A 22,228-nucleotide genomic window follows, 5' to 3' on the forward strand; every position below is an offset into this window, starting at 1 on the left:
GACTTGGATCCTTCAAAGGAGAAGAACGGACATCTGCAGATGAGAATTCACATTTTCCAAAGGCTGAATTGCCCTCCAGCAATGCCCATCTCTCTAATGACTATAGAGGCAGCCTGGTCAAGCAGCTTTAAACATGCAAAAAAGTGGCTTTACATAAATATTTTACTTTGAGATGGATAGAGTTAGGAACAAGGAATCCTAGGCCTTTGTGAAGTGTTATTTCTATAGTTATTTTAACCGTAGGAACTACCAAAATTGTTATTGCTTGCCACATGTGTTTAATGCCTAGTCTCTTGTGTGGCATGGGTACTACCTCCCCAGTTGCAGTCAAGAGCTTCCACCTGCAAAAAAAGCAATAGTGAAGGTGGAAATAGACTTTCACTTTGCTCATTTTTCTACAATAGGAAATGCACAGACTATTCAGAACTAAGATTACAAGTCAAGGTCTGAGAGTAACTGAGGCCTTATCCACCTGAAGCCTCCCTGAAGTCATAGCCTTCTCCAACACTGCCAGTCTGGAATGATATCTAGGGGAGCTGATTATTAATGGCTAACTTTTATTTTCTTCCTTCTCTCTTTTCTTTTTCTTTTTTTTTTTTTTAAAGGGGGGAGCTATTATCTTATGAACTTATTTCTGCTAAGAGGAGTGACCTAACTGATGTAATACATTTATTTACCACAAAAAGGTGTAGGGGAGGAAGGAGCTATTTAAACATTTTCCTTATATTTAATACTATAGCAACCCTAACATTTAATATTAAAGTAGCAGCTTACATTATAGCAAAGCAATTATTGAGACAGACTTACCGGCACACAGGTTTACTCACAGAGTCCACAGCTGATGGCACACATGAGCTCTAACAGCAGATGTCATTACTGGGCAAAAATAAATTGGGAAAAAAAAGGAGGAGGAGCAGAAACACAGGGAAAGGGTAGTTCTCCCCAACAGCTAGATGAACAACCACACCAGTGCAAGAGTCCTCTGTTTTCCCCACACTAACAAAACGGTTCCATCAGACCTCGCTCAATCTCCCTGCTGACTACTCGCTCTCCTTCGGCTGACAGTGTTGATTGGAGCAGGCTTTGATCAGGTGGATCTGTGCAGTGCTAATTGACCGTTAAGCTTTGTGTTGTCCATCACTGGGTAATGTTTATTGGTTGCTTAAGTGACCATTGTCTCCATAACTATGATTATCTACTGAGCTCTGTGATTGCTAGTATAAAGTTACAGACTAAAGTTAGGAAGTGAGGGGTGGAAAAGGAAGGACAATTCACCCATTAGTGGTGATTGCATCCCACTGCAAAATCAAACGCACCAGATGTAACAACGTTTTCTCATAGCACAAGTGCAAGGCCCTGAGGATCACAGCACTGCCCCAGAGCCTGGGTGTTAGAGGTGGAAGTTGCAGGGCTGTAAGTGAAAGATAGACTGCAGGGATACAAGGGAGAGGCCTCAGACCTGCAAATGGTAGGAAGTTCTCATTATACAGGTGGAGGTACTGTGACTAAATCTTTGGTATCCTTGTCTATTTTGAAGGACATCGAAGTTTGAAGTTCAGCCCCTGCTATTAGCAGAGCTACGATTAAATATTTTGTGGACTGAGGCAGTCTTCCTCATTAGAACATGTCAGACTCATTGAATTATGTTTTTGTTTTTTAAGTGTTAGAAATAGATCTTCATAAGCTTGAAAAATAATTCTCTCAGGATTCAATAATCTAATAAAGGAACTTTAAGTTTATAGGTAAAAATATATTGCTATCCTACACAGAAATATTGGAATTTGATCTATTAGGTCCGGAGCCTCCAAACTCCTATCAGTAGGTGTTCTCCTCTCTCTTTCTGTGACCAAGTTACTTTTCTACATTTTTGTTAAAGACATATTTTTTCCACTTTCTTTATGCTCAGAATTTTACCTCCACATGGAGTAAAGGTTTTCCCTACTCTGAAATATATTAAGCTGTGTATTAAAAGAAGCTCAGTTGCCTTTAAATGCAAAATCATTTGTAATATAATCTATTATCTTTTAAAAATAGCATGAGTGAAAAAACTGTGGTAGATAAATCATTAAGGAATCAGATTTTAAAGTCACAAAATGCAGACAGTAGATTAGTAAGAAATACAAGATTTCTAACCTGGATCAAAACAGTAAGCCCAGCTGAGCAGTTCTTTTGTTCTAAACAGTATTCAGTTTCTAGATTCACTGCTTCGGACAAAAAATACATTTTCATTAAAGGTGTGTTTTCACTGTTTAGTCTGGGATCTCCCACAGAAGACATCCAGATGGCGTAAATTCAGTGGGACTACCAGATGCTTTCCTGAAAGTGCTGGACTTGTTTCTTCAGCAGGTGGCTGTCTGAAATAGTCAATTACTGTCCATTTCTCTCACAACAGCATGCCTGTGCAACTGCACTTGCCCTCACACGTACATGTGATAAGCTGTAATGCGGTCTTTGCCCACAGCAGAAACAGAAAAAGAACAGATGCTTTATTATTAATGTTGCTCAGGTGGAAAATGAATAGTGCCTGCTAATGCCTCATGTCTAACTGTGCCTTTTCTTAGCCTCATTAATAATGAGTCATAGTGATCTACTATCAAAAAAGAAAAAAGGGAGGGGGAAAAGATAGCACTATGAATTCAATGATCTTGCTGGACATATTTGAGGAAGAAGCCCATCTACGTGACTGTGGTAAAAAATGTCTTCCACTGATGGAGAAAAGCAATGTATATAATGAACAATTTTCAAAATGTATCAGCAAATGCAAACGTAAAATTTGCAAAAGCAAATGCAAACGTTCCTATAACTTCTATTGTGGCAGGCTGCATTTTATTACTGTTAAAAGCTAGAGGCTGATGAAAGAGCTTGTGCCACTTCCCCATTGCATGATCAAAATTTCTATTCTATTCCTGCTATTTCGTGTTTGGCCTTGTCAAACTGAAGATGACAGACACAAGCATGTCTATGTTTTGAAGGGGTTATCCTAAGTCACCAGCCAGCCAGAGAAATATGAATTGCCACATCTCAAAGAGCTGAAAATGTTGAAATGGGACATTTATATTTTGAATATCAGTATTTTTAACTCTTTCATTTCTGTTCAAGTTCACAGAACAGCTTGCTAATTTACAGCTTCCTCCCATACCTTTTCATGTGTCAAAGGCTCCAATTCTTCTCTAATCATTGTCCAAAGCAAACAACTTCTGTCTTGACACTTTCTACGAGGCTATTTCCTGTGACCAGGACAATCAACGCTCTTGAGGAAAAAAAGTAGTATATCATGCATGTAATATAATATTAAAGTAAGCAGTTCAGAAGAACTGTACTGATTATGTGAGTAGTATGACAATGAAGCCACTACAGAATTTCTTGGTTTTAGCACCAGGGACTGGAAAATCCAGACACCTGAAAGCAGTATTTAGGATTCAGTATGCTGCAGCATGCACAAGGCCTTCCTTGACCATTTGATTTGTGACATTTCCCTATATCCACTAAACTGCATTTGGCAGAGGCATGAGATTGAATACCATACTTCATTGTGGCCTAAGTGAAATGCTTCATTAGAATTCTAGTTTCAGAATCCCACTGACAATAAAGGGTAACTATTTATGAGACAAGATATAAGCACTGTGAAGCCATGTGAGCTTCATTCTACAGAACCTTGAAGGGGATGAGAAATGACTAGATATCTGTTTTTCAAAAATTAGAACAATTTTGGACAGGTTTCTAATGATTTTCCTTAACTAATATTATTTTATTTAAAGTATTGGTCCAGAAGTTTCATCTGAAATTTTTATTCTGTTATCTTAAGCATATGATAAATCCCTACTGTGATGAGACTACAGTCAATACAGATAAAACATATGAAGAGCAACAAGTAAGCAGTAATACATTTCTTTCAAAGTTTGGAAATTGAGGCACAAAGATTCTTGTCTTGCTCTCAACACAGCTAACAACAAAAATTATTGTTTCAAACAGGCCAATTGCTTGCTTAAAATGCACGAGAATTTCAGTGCAGAACACCACTGAGGTCTGCATTATAGCATCAGGAAGTACACGGCATAGTGCTTCTGTTTACATGTCTTTAAATTTCTGTATGTATAAATCAACTTGCAGATGATGGTAGGTGAGATCAATAACTTCATTCAAGAGTAATAAAAGAATTGGCTCAAGGCCCTTCAGAGGTTGATAATTTCATCACCTCCTGGAACACTGCAGAAAGACCAGTGAAAGAGGCTAAACAGCAGGAATGAGAAAATTATAGGGCAAAGGGCCTGAAAATTGTGCCAGGCAAAATCACGGAAAGAGTGATATAGTGTGCAAATGGTAAAGATTAAAATGATGGTTTTATGTAAAATATGTCTTGTCACATAAATGCAATACAAATTCTTTTAATGAGCATCAGTCTAATTTATAAAGGAAACTGTACTAACAAAAAACACAAGTTTGTGTATCTTAGTTTTACACAACACTGATAATACATATTAAAGCTGTAAATTATCTACTATTAAATGTCTTACAACAGATATAAGAGAGAAGTAACTGTAAAGAGAAAATTTTCATCAAAAAAGACGTTTCTCTGGGAGTTTCAAGGGGATTATTTTTTCACCGAGTGTTGCTCGATTAATAATCCGGAAGAAAATACAAAATTATTTAAAGAAAAACATGTAAATAGCATATATTATTGGAACGGAAAATGAGATAGCCATGTCAGTTATACAGACTGACCTGAATTGGTTGGGAAGGTAGGGAACAACGGAAACACATTTACTTCACCACTGCCAAACACATCACCTTACATGATCAGAAATGTAGGTCATGTGTCTGACTAGAGGAATCATATCCGTAACAGCCATCATATTAAAAAGGGCTCTGGGCTAGTTAGCTAATCAGTTCCATTGGATGCTTAGGCTCAGCATGTCGGCTAGGATTGTCCCTGGATGTATAAGAGCTGGTCACGAATGCCAGGGAAAGATTAGGATAGCTGGTAGATGGGTTTGGGGGATGTTTACTTTCTCCATTTGTATCAGTCCCTGGTCTATCTGCCTTTTTAAACAACTAAAAAGCTGTGAGCTGTCAGATGCTGGAAGGGAGGTAAATGGCTTTTCAAAACTTTTTAAATGGTTTCCTGAAATTGAGCTTGAGCTGGGTGGGTGGGTAGGAAAGCAGAAGAAAGCAGACAGATAAGCCTAGATAGAAAGAATTTGTATAGGCTCTTTATTTTGAAGGTGCATCCAGACATGGGCACAAATTCAGTCGTGCTGAGTTTATCCGGTTCTGCATTTTAAAATGAGTTCTTGGAGGCAGCTATGGGAGCTAAACTAAGACAGGAGGAGGTAATGTATGGTTTTCACCACCAAATCCTCTGTTCTGACAGCACATAGGAAACAGAGAGAGGTAACCTCCCATATGCTTTTTTATCACAGAATCACAGAATCGTTTAGGTTGGATGGGACCTCTGGAGATCATCTAGTCCAACCTCCCTGTTCAAGCAGGGTCACCTAGAGCATATTGCCCAGGATCACATCCAGACGGGTTTTGAATATCTCCAGGGAAGGAGACTCCACCACCTCTCTGGGCAACCTGTTCCAATGCTCTGTCACCCTCACAGTGAAGAAGTTTTTTCTCAGGTTCAGGTGGAACTTCCTGTGGTTCAGTTTCTGCCCGTTGCCTCTTGTCCTGTTGCTGGGCACCACAGAGAAGAGGCTGGCCTCATCCTCTTGACACTCCCCCTTCAGATACTTGTACATGTTGATCAGATCCCCTCTCAATCTTCTCTTCTCCAGGCTCAACAGGCCCAGCTCTTGCAGTCTTTCTTCACAGGAGAGGTGCTCCAGCCCTCTAATCATCTTGGTAGCCCTCCGCTGGACTCTCTCCAGCAGTGCCATGTCTCTCTTGTACTGGCGAGCCCAGAACTGGACACAGTACTCCAGGTGAGGCCTCACCAGGGCTGAGGAGAGGGGCAGGATCACCTCCCTCCACCTGCTGGCAACACTCTGCCTAACGCACCCCAGGAGACCATTGGCCTTCTTGGCTACAAGGGCACACTGTTGGCTCATGTTTAACTTGTTGTCCACCAGCACTCCCAGGTCCTTCTCTGCAGAGCTACTTTCCAACAGGTCAACCCCCAGCCTGTTCTGGTGCATGGGATTATTCCTCCCCAGGTGCAGGACCTTGCACTTGCCTTTGTTGAACTTCAGGGGGTTCCTCTCCGCCCACCTCTCCAGCCTGTCCAGGTCCCTCTGAATGGCAGCACAGCCTTCTGGTGTGTTAGCCTCTCCTCCCAGTTCAGTATCATCAGCAAACTTGCTGAGGGTGCACTCTGTCCCTTCCTCAAGGTCATTGATGAATATATTGAACAAGACTGGACCCAGGACTGACCCCTGGGGGACACCGCTAGCCACAGGCCTCCAACTAGACTCTGCGCCATTCACCACAACCCTCTGAGCTTGGCCATCCAGCCAGTTCTCAATCCACCTCCCTGTCCACTCATCTAGCCCACACTTCCTGAGCTTACCTAGGAGGATGTGATGGGAGACAGTGTCAAAAGCCTTGCTCAAGTCCAGGGAGACAACATCCACTGCTCTGCCCTCATCTATCCAGCCAGTCATTCCGTCATAGAAGGCTATCAGATTGGTCAAGCATGATTTCCCTTTGGTGAATCCATGCTGACTACTCCTGATCACCTTCTTGTCCTCCACATGCTTGGAGATGACCTCCAGGAGGAGCTGTTCCATCACCTTTCCCGGGATGGAGGTGAGGCTGACAGGCCTGTAGTTTCCTGGCTCCTCCTTCTTGCCCTTTTTGAAGACTGGTGTGACATTGGCTTTCTTCCAGTCCTCAGGCACCTCTCCTGATCTCCAGGACCTTTCCAAGAGGATGGAGAGTGGCCTAGCGATAACATCCGCCAGCTCCCTCAGCACTCGTGGGTGCATCCCATCGGGGCCCATGGATTTATGGATGTCAAGTTTGGACAAAAGATCTCTAACCTGATCCTCCTCAACCAAGGGAGAGTCTTCCTTTCTCCAGCCTTCCTCTCTTGTCTCCAAGGTCTGGAATTCCTCAGGACTGGCCTTAGCAGTGAAGACGGAAGCAAAGAAGGCATTCAATAACTCTGCCTTCTCTGTATCCTTCGTCACCAGGGCACCTGCCCCATTCAGCAGCGGGCCCACGTTTTCCCTAGTCTTCCTTTTGCTATTGATGTATTTGCAGAACCCCTTCTTGTTGTCCTTGACGTCCCTTGCCAGATTTAATTCCAACTGGGCCTTAGCCTTCCTTGTCGCATCCCTGCACACTCTGACAACGTCCCTGTATTCCTCCCAAGTGGCCTGTCCCCTTTTCCACATTCTGTACACTTCCTTCTTCTGTTGGAGTTTTGCCAGGAGTTCCTTGCTCATCCATGCAGGTCTCCTGCCCGCTTTGCTGGACTTCTTCCTCAGAGGGATGCACTGCTCTTGAGCCTGGAGGAAGTGACGCTTGAATATTAACCAGCTCTCTTGGACCCCTCTTCCTTCTAGGGCCCTACCCCATGAGATTCCTCCAAGTAGGTCCCTGAAGAGGCCAAAGTCAGCTCTCCTGAAGTCCAGCGTTGCAATCCTACTCATTGCCCTGCTCCCTCCTCGGAGGATCCTCAACTCCAGCATCTCATGGTCACTGCAGCCAAGGCTGCCCCCAACCTTCACCTCTCCAACTAGACTTTCTTTGTTCGTTAGTACAAGGTCTAGCATTGCACCTCTCCTCGTTGGCGTCTCCACCACCTGAGTCAAGAAATTATCATCAATCCTCTGCAGGAACCTCCTCGACTGTTTGTGCCTAGCTGTGCTGTCTTCCCAGCAGATGTCAGGGTGGTTGAAGTCTCCCATGAGAACCAGGGCCTGTGATCGTGAGGCTACTTCCAGCTGTCTGTAGAAGGCCTCATCGATGACTTCCTCCTGGTCAGGTGGCCTGTAGTAGAACCCCACAACAGTGTCATCCATGTTACCCTGCCCTTTAAGCCTTACCCATAGGCTCTCAACTTGCTCTTCATCCACCCCGAGGCAGAGCTCCATACATTCTAGCTGCTCCCTCACATAAAGAGCAACTCCACCACCTCGCCTTCCTGGCCTGTCTTTCCTAAAAAGCACATAGCCATCCATGACAGCATCCCAGTCATGTGAACTATCCCACCATGTCTCTGTAAGCGCAATGAGATCATGGCCCTGCGACCGCACACAGATCTCTAACTCTTCCTGCTTATTCCCCATGCTGCATGCATTGGTATTACAGGCATTTCAGAGAGCCAGTCAAGCACGCAGGCTTCCCAGAAGAGGTGCAAGAGGATCCTCCATAGCCATGTCCCATGCTGTCTCCCCTGGTTGTATGCACCCACTGGAGGCATCCTGACTTGAGCGGTGTTTTACTGACTCCCCTGCCACTATACCACTCCCCTTCCCCCATCTTGCCTAGTTTAAAGCCCTCCATACCAGGCTGGCCAATCTGCTGGCAAAGACACGCGTGCCCCGCTTGGTAAGGTGGATCCCATCGCTCCCCATCAGCTGTTGATCTTCAAACAGGGTCCCATGGTCATAGAAACCAAAGCCCTGTTGCCAACACCAGCGGCGCAGCCAGCTGTTAATTTGGAAAACTCGTCTACTCCTCCTCTTATAAGAGGACATAGGACTTGTGGTTGAGCTGCCATATCAGAGGAGAGAACTGGCAGGCCTAACCTTGCCCAGCTGCCCACTGGTGCAGATGGATGCCTGCAGAGCTGTGAAGAGACGAGGGGTTGGAGGAGGAGGGAGAAGCAGAAAATGTGCAAACTCAGCGCAGGCTCAAGCATATCGCTACCTGCCATGCGAGTGAGCGAGCGTCAGGGTGTCTGGCTTGCTTGCCTCCATAATCCCATCACTGATTGGCAGAATGTCTGATTTTCATAGCCAGCCCAATGTCTTTACACAGAGCAGGTACCAGCAGCCCAAAGCCCACAGGCATCTACAGGGAATGATGTAGATATGAGCAGCAAGATCAGAGAGCCTGGACAAGAGCCTCAGAGCGTCTGAGGCATCTTACTGCATCCCTTAATGTTAAAGTAGAACAAGACTTAACAGGACACAGCAGCTTTCTAGCATTTACCTTGCAGAATGTGTAGCAGGCCTGCAAATGTTTATTGCACTGTGTACAATTTGGGCTGCACATGGCTACATTTGTAGTTTGCCTGCGATTTATTTATTCTTTCATACGACTGTAGACTCTGCAGCACCAAGCACTTCACAGTGAACTCGCTGCAGGGGTTTTACTTTGCAAGTTAATCAATGCAGAGCTAGCTGCGCCATCAACATTGATCAGGTTGTGAAGGCTTTGGCATTATAGTAACATGCAATATCCTGTTACTTGCAGTTTGATTTACTTAGAGTATGTTTTACATTAGGTTATATGCACACTAATGAAAGCCTTCACCTACATAGCCTGGGTTGGCATGTTCACAGCAGAAGCTCAGCAGTGCACAAAAGAGACTCAGCAAAGATACCTGATAGGAATTTTAATTCTACTTAGGTACAAAAAAATGGAGCAATATAACTCACAGGTCAGCAGTTCCTGCCATTAGCCAAACAGCATATTTGACAGCTTTGTGGATGATACGGGCTGTTCATTTTGAAAGCTTGTTTGACCCAGGGGGCCATTAGCAAAATCTATAGGCAGAGCAGTCCCTCAGTCCCTCCCTCTGACTGAAAGTAAGTATATTTAGTGCACTGGGTTGGGCTGTCACATGTTGAGTTTCTGGTATCTTCTAATGTTGCAAAAGGATTCACCCGCACAGTACCTGCATGCTTTCTTGCTAATAAACATCTGAGACCCCTGATTTTCTCCCCTTCTCCCTGCTCGTACTTTTGCTCAGAATCTAACCCTATGTGGCCAGTGGAAACCTTCCATTGTGTGTGTATGAGGGGAGCTCTCAGATAAAATAGAACTGGTTTCACCGTTTTTGTGTCGCTTTCTCTCTAAGAACAGAGGACGTATTTGCTCCTGAGAATTCTCAGTGCATTAGCCCTTCAGGGTAAGATGCAGCTTATCTTCTGTATTGCATTTATATTGTGACTGCAATGAAGTAGGTTAACAAGAGGTGGTTACATGTAGCTTTGGAAAGATCAAGATAACTTTTGTGATGCTTGATGATAGCCTAAATTCAGTCATGTAGGGAACTTTCTGAGTCTACAGGTAGCTGGTCTAATGAGATTTACAAACCCTAGGGGTTAGGCAAATCCTCTTTTTTGATTTACCCATCATGAGCATTCTTGATCACTTTCTCAAATGTCGGTGTCTAAATATTGCCTAATCCCCTCAAAGAAGATGACCAGAATTTGGTGTTTGCAGACTTGCCCCTTATCTAGCATGCACTAGATCTTACACCTCAGGCAATTTCTACACTGCAAGGCAAAGGCTTGAGAGCAAGTTCAGCAATTCTGAGCCCCCTCATCCTGTCCCCATGAGGCCATGCAGCCAGCTGTAGCTGCCTGAAGCTGGGCTTCACAGTGTCTGGGAAGAGTCAGACCTGGTCTAGGCAGGGTCTGAGCCCGCTTTGCCAGCCCACAATAATGAGATCTTAGATCCTCACTGAGCCTAAAGCTGTTTGCACTGTTGGTGATGGAGAGGAAGGTAGTCATTAGCCTGTAACGACTTGGACAGTGTAGATAATCCTGGGGGCGGTGGTGGTGCATTTTACTTTCGGGTTTATTTCCCTGTATGGCAGGTGTGATCTGAAAGGCCACAAGCAATCAGAAATGATTCAATTCACAGAGTGGAAGGGACACTTCCCTTACACAGCTTTCCACAGGTAGAGAGACTTCAGTTAGGATTATTTAGACACTGAAGGAAATAAATTTTTGAAGAGAGAAAGTGATTCTTCCGCTCCTCAAGTAGGGCTATGATGCACTGGAGGCTTAATTATGGCATAGGGTCCATGCCATCTGAACACAATTTTTATCTATTCCTCCTCCCACATTTTTCCCACTGAGACTACACTGAGGGGAATTTGAGTCTCGGCAAAGGAGAAGGATTTATTATAACTGGAAAACTCTTACAGGATTCAAGTCTAGAGTGGCTGTGATTGATTTGTTTTAATAACTGCTGTGTCTTGTCGTGTTTTCTGTGCAGTACCTTTCCTAAAATTAATGGGCAAGAACTTGCTAATTCTCCTCCGTGATGCTCAAGTGGTGCCAAGCTTCCATAAAGTATCACAAAAGGATTTTTCTAATAGCAAGAACTCAGCTGAAACATGGTCACTAGGGCCAGCTCTAACATTATCCCATCTCAGTGTTGAAGCCTGAAATTGTGTGTAGTACTCTGTCACTGATGCAATACCCTTTGACAAGCTCACAGGGCAACTTTTTGGGAGCTCACATTCAGTACAAGCCTCAGGTGATATTCATGCTCTTGCACTGCTGTATCCCTCATTGGCAGTGAATTGTTGTTGTCCTCTCGCATGCTGAAATCTTTCATTTCAGATACAGCTGTTTGTCGTGCTCATTGGGTCATCATGCTGGAATGAGGTCTCTGCTTAGCACACTGGTGAAAAGGGCTTTCAGCCTTCGCATAACAGAATACCCTGTAGGTAGGCCCAATGCTGGATGTAAATGCCTTATCCCAATGATATCGCTGTGAGGTAACGTTTCCCACATGCTAGCATATTAAGGTGTCTTCACACAACCCTTCTTCCCCTTGTAGCTCATTAAGCTGAGGTACAACTGAATTGAATGGTAAGAGTGACAACAAACTTATGGCTGCTGTACCTTGTATGAAGGTTAATTTAACACCCTAATTCTTTGTCAGGGCCCTGGTCTGGAAATCTGATTTTCAAGCCTAGCATGTTTGTATTATAATACACTCTAGACATCAGCACCTAAATGCTGGTGAGTTACTTGTTATCTTTATTCAGACAACAGTTACACGGCTCTGGACACCACTGTCAGGTAAACATTTTTAATAGCAGTCAAACGGTGTGAATTATGAGAGATGATTACTTCACAACATCTCTGTCATGTTTTGATGTTAAAACCTCAATGTCAGAGTCATTGCATCAGGGCAGTTTGAGGATGTGAAAGGGAATCTATAGTGCGATATAAGATGTGCCTTTTTCATCATTCTCTGGTAGTTCACACTGAAGGATTCTTCATTAGTTCTCTAAGCCAGCCAAAGAAAAACGAACAAATATTCCAGAAGTAGGTAGATAATTTAGAGCATCACCCTAAAAAATGAGATTTTCATAATGGGCTTTACCTGGGCAGTATTCTCACTAGCAGTAGGTGTTTCAGTCTCCTGTACAATAACACAATCATGTTGCAAAATATATACAGATATACACACATCCACAAATGCTCGTCAGTGCCAGTGGATCATCTAATGAGAGATGGACACCATAGAGAGGAGAAAGAACTCAGGAGAGTCAGGAGTGTGACATCCTCATACCAACAGCTAAGGGAAAGCTGATTTATATGCCAGCTATATTGATTTTCCAGTATGTTGGTTTAAGCAGCACAAGGTCATGATCACAGCAGTTATTTTGCTACGGCTACACTACGCACTCCGAGCATGGCCAATCTGTTGTGTGCATGTGCAAAGCTAGCCATTCAGGCACATGTGAACATCATACAGGACCTAATATATACCAGCCACCATATCAAACCCTGCATATACACGATCTATTAAGGCATTGCTTGGAGTCCTCAGCCTATACTATGCATTCCAGGGAGTGCAATTGCTTCATGCAAATTAAACTATATATGATATCAAAACGCTGTTCAGCTGTTCAGTCATTTCTCCTTCAGAGAGATTTGAAGGAAAAAATGAAAGACTTCAGTATACACTTAATCATTAAAGCCAGCCTGTTGATCAAAATGATTTAGAGGGGCCTTAAGAGAAGACTGGACTCTTGGCACCATCTTACAGAAGTAGTGTTCTTTGTCAAGGAACAGCCAGTAGTAACTGAGTAACAGCAAAACCAAGGAATCTACTAATTCCTTAGGACTCAAAAAAGGAGAATGGCTGAGTGCCTTCCTGAGTGCTTGTCTTACAGGGGATCCACAAAACTGCTGCTAGGTGAGAATGGGATACAGGAAGGAAGGTTGTATACAGTTTACTTTACCTAGTTGTTGACATAAGCTTGGCTACAACCTGGACTAACATAAGCAAGGCTAAATGTGTAAAAGAAAGGCAATAATTGACTTTACATTTTGAGAATGCAATTACAATTAGAGAACAGGCAATTTTACAAGTACAGAAAACTCTTTCTAACTGAAGTTCTTGGTGGAATAAGCAGGAAGAATCATGGGCTCATTTGGTACCTAAATATGTTATATACAGATTAGGGAGCTAATAAAATGAGCAGGTTTCCTAGAGGAAACACTATTTACAGGAACTTTAAGACTTTTAAGCCTCAAAATGGACAGGTCTGACCAATATGAATTATGTATGCTATATAAATTGTAGTTAATTTATCATGTACTCATAAGCACTGTTCTATAAAGGTAGCTTACTCTCATATCTCCTGGAGAGAAAGGCTATTAACAACCTAACAGGTTCTTGCAAAAATGGAAGTGGTTCTTCAGATACATAACAGGAATGAAGAGGAAGGGAAAATTAAAGATGATCCTAAAAGATATCAAAGCTGATTGCAATTAATTCCATAATGGATTTTTTTGCATGGAATTTGGGAAATGTATTTTAGGTGCTATATTCTTCCTCTTACATAAGATCAGTGGGAAACTTTAATTGGCTGTCCTATAATGTCCTGACCTAAATACAGAGCAGAAAGAAACTATACAAGACTATGTCTTACAAGTCTAATATAAAATGATCTATCTTCATAATGACATGATGTAATTAATATGCAACATAACTCAGTCTTAACTGTTGCAAAAATCCATTGATTGTGGCCACTGGCCTTTTATGCATTAAAAACACACTTCCAAAACCAATATACTCACAGTTTATAACATTGTGGATTCAACTGGTAAAAAACAAAGAAACAAAAAACAAATCCTGTTTTCCTTTTTAACAAATTCTGGAATATACTTTTGTCTTGCTCATTTTGTTATCAGCAAGAGGAAAAAAGAAACTATTATTTCTTGATTACTGTTGGTCTTGGCCACCTCTGATTTTTGATTCTCATTGTTGGGCAGTATTTAAATAATAAATCCCCAAACTGCCTGGCAGAATGTGTTACCCAAACTCTGACCTCCAGCCCACAGTCCTCCAAAAATAATTCATTCAATAAATCACATTTTTCTCCTCCTCCTGGACATCCAAAACTGAGGATGACAATGGTATTATTTGTATACCAGTTTTGAAATAACCAAATTTCACTTCAGATATCTCAGTATTCCAGTTGTACTAGAGGGTTCAAAGATGGAAAATCTTCAAAAAGTCTGATAGGGCATCTGATTCAGCCTCCTGAACATACAGAGTGAATCTGTGTAACATATATTTCACTGCTGCAGTCCAGCCCTATTAAATAATTCCAGCAAGAGCATTTCCAGCTCTCTCCTCTAGGAGTTTGTTCTCTGTTCTGTCAGACCTCCATACAGGAATGCTTGTCTTCATGTATTCTGCTTTTCTTTACCAGGCCATCTGACCTTTCCTACTTTAGACCTCCTGCAGTAAGCATCTGCATCAATGCCAGCACTGACAAATGTAATTTCATATTAAAGCAGGCAAATCAGAGACATGCTGCAGCTCTTCACTTGTTCTGACTGAAGAAAGCCTTCAAACCAGTTAGGTAGGAACACTGATGAAAAATGGAAGAATCAGACTGGCCTGTATAGAGGAAAATACAAGCACCCCAAAAGACAAAAGGTGGAAAGACAAGACCGCTAACAAAAATATTGAAAACTAGGGTAAAACATACAAACAAAAAAAAATTACTTAATAGGTGCAAATTTTTATTACTTTTCCTCCGCTCTCTTCTACTTTTGGTCCATTTATTCAATTAAAGCAAAAAGAGATCCAACGTTAAAGATTCCTGTAAGAGTTACATCTGTATTGCGCGTTTTTGCCAGAGGCATTGACGAGAACTACTTTCTGAGCTCTAGTACAACACAGCAGCATCCTCTTATGTGTTAGTTAACATTGTAACTCCAGTTTATGAACATGTTGGGAACTCTTGCTTTAGATCACCAAATGGAAAAAGGAGTTAAATGTACTTACACAGGACACTTGCATGCATACTATTTGCAAGGCCGAAAAATTAATGCCCCCCCACCACCACCTCTCACCCTCACCCCTTATGCTTTTTGCTTTGGGTGAGCCTGTAAAACTGAATCAATGAGTTTCTTTCTCAACTAGCGCGGTCTCTTTTATTGCCAGTAATACGAGATTGGTAGCAAAAGAAAATTTTAAATAAACCACATTAGACCATTTGTGGTTCATAAAGTTCATGCTTTGAGATACGAAGTTCTTTTATTAAAGCCTTACCTTCTGTGATGTCTTAAGACTTACTGCAGATTTTTAAAATGAATGGTAATTGACCTATTCTGAACTGTCAGCAGTTTGAGAGCTTAAAACGTGCAGGACATGCCTCAAGAAATTCAGTTGTTCTCTTTGATCCCCGATTAAAAGGACTGTTAGAAATTTCAGAGCTGTGCAGTTTCTTAAACATTTTCAATTAATATGACACTTGAGCTCTATTTTGTGAATGTAAAATAATGTAGAAAACTCCTTGGAATTCCCTCATCACCTCTGTTTTCTTTAAAAATACATGTATTTGTTTTATATCCACGTCCTCAGTCACAGTCAATACTCCATTTATACCACTAGGTTTAGTAGTTCATAGGGCTTTAGCTTCACTGACTTTTACCAATAAATCCCAAAATGCATGCATGTCTTGATTTAAGAAAGATATTTTACTTGTGTTTCATACACAAAAACTGATAATCAACAGTGGCTTAAAAAATTAACACTACTCCACCTTTTCACAAGTGTACAAAAAAGAAATAATGGATTTACATTCAACAGTAAAGCTTAAAGTCCACCCTAATAATAGTTGCATTGACATTCACATACACAAGCACAGAATAAATATTTCAGGATTCTTATAAGCGCATACAGCATACATACAGTACTTGAATTTTACATAATGAGTGTTAGTAGGGTCAGCAATTCATAATCTCATATAAAAGTAAAGCTAAAATCAGAAAAGGGTGTGTGGGCGGTAACACCAAGGTACTGCACAGAGCTAGCAGGTTAGTAAATCCATTTGTGTGAGGAATTGCTTTTGTTTCATCATATTAGGACAGTTTGTTTGCAAATGTGTATTCAAAGTGCATATTAATGCAAAGAAAAAAAAACCTATTGTATTTATTAATACATGCAAGAGGCAGCCCCAAGTGACCCGACAGAATAAAGCTGTTATTGGCAAGTGGCCGATATAATACAGATGTTTCAGGCAATTTTTCTAAAGCACTTGAATAGCAGCAATTTAATTTATAATGGCTCTAGTCTGACTTCTGTTTGGGTTAAAGGGCATTTTTTTAACATTTACAGCTATATTTCTTTATAAATAAATATCTCAAATAACAAATAGCATAGTTAACATGTTTCTTTTCTCTCTCTTTTGCATATGTGTCATGGAAAACCTCTGACCTTTTCAGAGACATAATGTGCAAAATAATGTTAGAGTGGAAACAGGGACACAGAGCATCACAGTCAGTTACATTCCTGGGATGTTAGCCCTGTCCTTCTTACACTCTGAGGGCTAGCCTTGCCAGGGTAATGCAGGGCTTTAAGGGACAATATTCCTAATGGCTTGGTAAGAGATATAATTTATGGTATCTTAAAGAGCTGTAAATGTGAGGTTTTATTTGCAGGCGTGTGTACAATACGTAATGTACAGGATTCAGTATTCCCACACTTCTCTGGATTTGAAAAGTCTGGTCATCTCCTTTCAGACATTTCCTCCTCAGCCCGAACATCTTAGAACATTTTTATTCATTAGGTGTTTCCTCTGTTGCATATTTACCAGCTCTTCTTGCGTCTTATGATCTGAGCTTACATCACCTAGCTGACATCTGCACACATATTTCCAATCAGGTATAGGCTGCACAATATTAAAACTTTTAAACCTGTCTATAAGTGTCATCAAGACAGGAGCACAGGAACCACAGTGCAGAGAGTCCAACCTCTCACTGGCTGTACTGTGAAGATTCTCCTTTTCGGCGTAGGAGAAAGGAAACTTGTGTCTGCTTTTTAGATTCTGAAAACAAGCCAGAGTGGAGAAAAAGAGTTAACACCAGACTTAATAAAGCTTTTAAGACAAAACCTGTTAAGCAATTTAGACAGACACTGTGAATTTCCTGCTGATTTTCTGAAGTCTGTACATACAGGAAATTTGTTAACAGTAGGAAGAAGTTGGGAGTTGCTACATAGGAGAAATCTGCCATTATTACAAAAACTGGCTAAGTGGGTTCTTTGAGTATAAGCCCTCACTGGTCACTGTTCTCAGTGGTGCTGTTCCCCTTTTCTTTTTTCTCCTGAGTCTTGTTTCCCTTCTTCTTTTTCTTCTTTTTCTTGGTCTCCTCCTTCTTGCCAAAGGTAATGAAGTCACTTTTGTCAATTTGGCTGTTTGGCGGCTCCTGCCGGATGGAGATGATTGCAGGAGATCCCGGGATAATGAATTTGTCTGGCAACTCACCAGGACCACTTTGTTTGGGATTGCCCGGTCCAAATTTAAAGGTCCAGCTGTTGCTGTTCACACCAGCTCCCACTGGAGGGGACACCTCTCCCGCCTCAGGTTCTGAAAAGGTAAAAACACCAAGAAAAGCTTAAAGCATGATTAAGCAAGCACTCAGTGACTATTAGATACCTATTTGAAAGCTACAGTTTTAGCTGGGTCTATGTTGATTCTGTGGTTGCAACAGTGAGAGGACCTGGCTGCTCAGCTGTGGTACTGACTGGTTCAGGTCCAGGCTGCTCAATGCTAGTACGCACTGACCTACCCCATATAGAGCTTGGCCCAACACACTCTAGATCCCATGTGATGACTTGAATACAATTATTCTTTATGTTTCTTTTGAATTTGAAGAGCTTGAAATAAAGAGATCACTGTGTTGCAGCCCATCAGAGCAGTGTTTTCTAGCACGATACCCAAGCATGTGTATCGTGTGACACAAAGGTATGTATGATGGCGCCAAGCCTTTTGGGACTATGTTAGAGGACAGTCCAGGTCAGAGGGAGTCAAACTTGGCAGTGTGCACATCCATGCTAGACCCCTTAGCAAACTATCCTGTCAGCTGTGTCCAGGATTCTCCATGAGGGAACTAGTTGGTGCAGCCCAGAAAGGCGCCTGAGAGCAAACTAGCATGCATGCAATGTGGCTGATCTGCAGACAGAGCCATGAAGCAAAAATGGGAGTGAGCGGAACTGCCTGTGTAGAGACACTGCAGAACTCCTTCAACTGGGGTACAAAATCTGGTCTCAGAAATATTCAAAGTCTTCAAGGTCAGGTTCTAACAACCTGTCCCCTTTGGCAAGGGAATGTTGTGGCGCTTATAAAAGCTTTGGAGAATTCTTCTAAACTATGAAATCATATACAAAATGGGGAATCAGAGAATGGTGCCAGATTTGGTGAGCTGTCAAGAATGGTTCAGAAGGAAAGTAATACTGCAGTGAGTTCTCCAATTGGAACTTTCACTTGAAAGAGAAGGTAGGGCACAGGAAGGAGGCGAACAAACAGAGCGGGAGTCCTTGGCCTCCTGCTGGTGAAGGACTGCAGGGAGAGGAACCACAGTAGACAATCTAGAGGGAGATCTCCAATGTTTGCCAAATCAGAAGATGCTATTCAATAAACCTCATGTACTGACTGTTCTGCACCCCTGTAGTCATAATGAACTATATTGCATTTGCTTTAGCAATCATTCCATGAAATGAACAGCATCTCCTGTACTTCTGATTCTTGTTTTATTATTCCCTATCTTCTGTAATGTTGTTCATACAATTGTCTGATTTATGAAATAACATGTATATCATGCATGCAGACATAAGGCTTTCCTGATTTAAAAACTAAAGAGGATGTTTTGCTACTTGACAATCCTTCTCCTGCCTAGCAGCGAAATAAACATATCTGGAAAGCATGATTCCTCTTGAGCTTCGTTTTTCATATTTATGCAGTATGTCCATGTTCCAAACCCAAAGGATTTTGTATACATGACACATCAGAACCAACTCTGAGGCCATCTGTATAATATATTTGCCACGTGGAATCTTTGTAAGGGGGGATAGGACTGCTTCTACAATGTAATGTTTAATTAAGAAATAGAAGAGCCTGTACACTTCTTTTTTTCCCTAAGACTGTTTTTGATGAAGATCTGACTTGGAGTTTATACTCTTCCCAGGAACTACTGAAGTTGTTTTAGTGATGTTAACCTAATCTTTCTATTCTCAAATTTCTTTTTTAAGTTATTATCAACATGGAACTTCCTACATTTTGCTATCAATTGCAGCTTTCCTGTAATTTTTTAATGGTCTTATCTATCAAGTTCAGGGTTTTTTAAATGTTTGCTGTTGGTAATGGCTAAGTCCTAACAAGCCCTTTCCTATCCAACACATTAATATGAACTTCCAGTCTTCATATCTGTTTAATAAAGTATTTTGGTCAGGTACATGTCATATCTTTTGTTTCTTTGAAATAATAAATTACAAAGCTGAACATTGTGTGTCTGTTGTCTCTCTTCACAATACAAAAATCTAAGCTTTCACATTGTACACAATAAATTAAGCCCTATTTGACAAATAAGACCTTTCTCCTTCCTAACAGCATCAGGCAGCACTTACTCCAAAAAACACTGGCCCAGATCCACTGCTCTTTTCCTGTTGCTGGCAGAGGAACAGCTGAACGTACCCTCAAATTAGTTTTGAACTATCCTTGTTCTGGGCTGGGGAGAGCCCTGTAACAGTGAACAGTCTAGAAACAACTTTGAAGTGTACAGGATTACAATGCTCTATGGACCACAGTGCCACTTGACCATATTAGTTTGGGGGCAGGACATGAGGCAGTGACAGTGACTTTATATTAACCATCTCACCACATAAATATGGTAACCTGCAAGAGCCATTTAATGATGTAGGTATCCTTAACGTACAGCATCTTTTTTCTTTGCATGAAAACTATTGCAAGTCTAACAGGGTGCATATACATGTCTGCATTATTAAAATCTAATTCAAAACAGGATACTGACCCTTTAATCTGGGTCTGCCTAGACAAATCCACTCACCAGATGAAGTTAGTGGCATTTATCACAAATCCATCTGACATAATAAAACCAAGCACAACAAACCCATCATATCTATCCTGGAATCAGGAGTCTGTCAAACTAAAGACTGAAGGGCTTGCCTGCATTGTTGTTTTTTTCCTGGTCCTTGAATATGTTTGTTGTCCTTATAAACTAAGCATATTAATACTCCTTAATACTCACTAAGTCAAAGGAAACTAATTACCCTTACAGCTGTGTGGAGAAGTCACGTACAAAAAGATAGAGAGAGACAGAATTTAATGAGTTAATAATCATCATTTCCTAGGAGTGGGGCTTCAGCAGTCTTCTCAGGAAATTTTATTTCTGCTTGATTTACCTGATAATATGTGTGTTTATCTGGATTGGCAGGCTGGAAGGTCACAGTTCAGCTGTACCAACAGTACTGTATGTTTAAGCATTTCAGATCAAGGACAAATGTCACTTACCTTCTAGTTTCCAAAGCTCCCTTAAACAACTATTCTGTTTCTAATCAGCGGGAATTTAAGAACAAAAACTTTCCACATAGCTGCTATTTTACATTTAGCAAGATTAGTTGTGCTTCTCCTGCCTATTTTCTGGCTCTTATTAAATGCTTCAGAGCTGTTTATTAAACTTAGAGAAATATCTAAATGCAGTAAATCCTCCAGCTATTTTTATACTACCTAATTTAAAATGTTATACTTCTTCTCTCTTCTTCCTGCAGCTAAATATGTTTTTGTCAGAGGTCAACATGAAAGCGTAGTCTGGACATTTTTTGGTATTTTGCAAAGGGTTACTTTGGAGTCTGTCCCCTGCTCTTTGTATTATTCTCAAGGAATCTGGCAGCCTTCATATTCAATGACCAAGTAATTTATTTTTAAAATGCATGCATGCAGCAGAACCCAGAATCTAGGCTGCACCTGCAGCTCCTCATGCTTCTTTGCCTGTATGTCTGCACAGTAAAATGAAGGATGAACTTTTCACCCCTTCCATTTTTTTGTGCTCTGACCAAAATACAAGTGTCACAGCATATATCTGAGAGGGAGCCACAAAAAGAGAGACTGCAGTCAGGTAGTTCATCTGTTTAGCTGGGAGGAAAGGATTTTCAGATTCTCTTCCAAAATACTTATTCTTCTATCTGGTGACTGTTTCCCAAAATGCACTGGCAGATCTAGATGTAAAAAGCACATCCTAAAATCACCTAGCTGAAAGCTTGAATCAGTAGAGTACGGTGTCTAGCTACTTCTCCTCCTCCAGAAGCGTTTATGGGTTATATGCTGCAGCCTTTTACCTCTCACATGACTGTAAAAGCACACAAATTACAGTCAGTAAGCACATGTTCAACAAGTCCTAAAAAAAACAGTGCCATGCAGGTATCATAAGCTCAAAGATCTCAGAAAAGGTGCAGGTTGCAGGTGAGATGAGGTGCCCTGCTGAGCATAGTGCTTCTCTTTTCTGTGCTCCAAGTAGTCCTGATCTCAGCATGCAGGTTCTTCAAAGATAACCAACTTTCCCCATGCTGGGTACAGGGAGCCTGGGCACATGCTACAAGGAATGGCATCCCTGAAAGTTAGCTTTAGTATCTAAACTGTGGACACCTTTTTTTTTTTTTTTTTGTTAAGATGTGATTCGAGGATGAGGTTTCCCCATCCTGACTTCAGCCACCTAAAAAGTAGGTATCTAATCTAAACTATCTAATATAGTTCTCAATACAGTCTATAGATAGAGACAGTCACCTTCAGGAAGCAATTCAACTGACCTAGCTTAAATGCCTATTTGGAGATGGAATTAATTTGTAGATGGAATTAATTATCTGTGTCCCTGTCCTCTCTCTCCTGGAACTGTCTCACCTTACTTCATTAGCTACAAATAATGCCCAGACAGCCAATTTAAACTAGATTAACTTTTGGGTGGCTCATGCAAAGTGTTCTCAGAAGCACTCTCAAAGTGCATGCTCAGAAGCAAAGCAAGCAACATCATGGCTTGGGCGATGTTTAACT

The 22,228-nt window shown here is 41.5% G+C and overlaps 1 protein-coding gene across 1 annotated transcript in view; it reads right to left on the reverse strand.

Annotated features, from left to right (window-relative positions):
• Window positions 1-15,847: 15,847 nt before the first annotated feature.
• The window catches only part of PCDHAC2 (protocadherin alpha subfamily C, 2), a 47,800-nt gene continuing 41,419 nt past the window's right edge, over window positions 15,848-22,228 (reverse strand). Inside the window, exon 5 of the mRNA XM_068960140.1 lies at window positions 15,848-17,755. Within this exon, the coding sequence (XP_068816241.1) occupies window positions 17,445-17,755 (311 nt within the window). The 3' untranslated portion in view covers window positions 15,848-17,444. The remainder of the gene's footprint in view (window positions 17,756-22,228) is intronic.

Source organism: Struthio camelus, chromosome 13 (assembly GCF_040807025.1).
Source record: "Struthio camelus isolate bStrCam1 chromosome 13, bStrCam1.hap1, whole genome shotgun sequence".
NCBI lineage: Eukaryota > Metazoa > Chordata > Aves > Struthioniformes > Struthionidae > Struthio > Struthio camelus.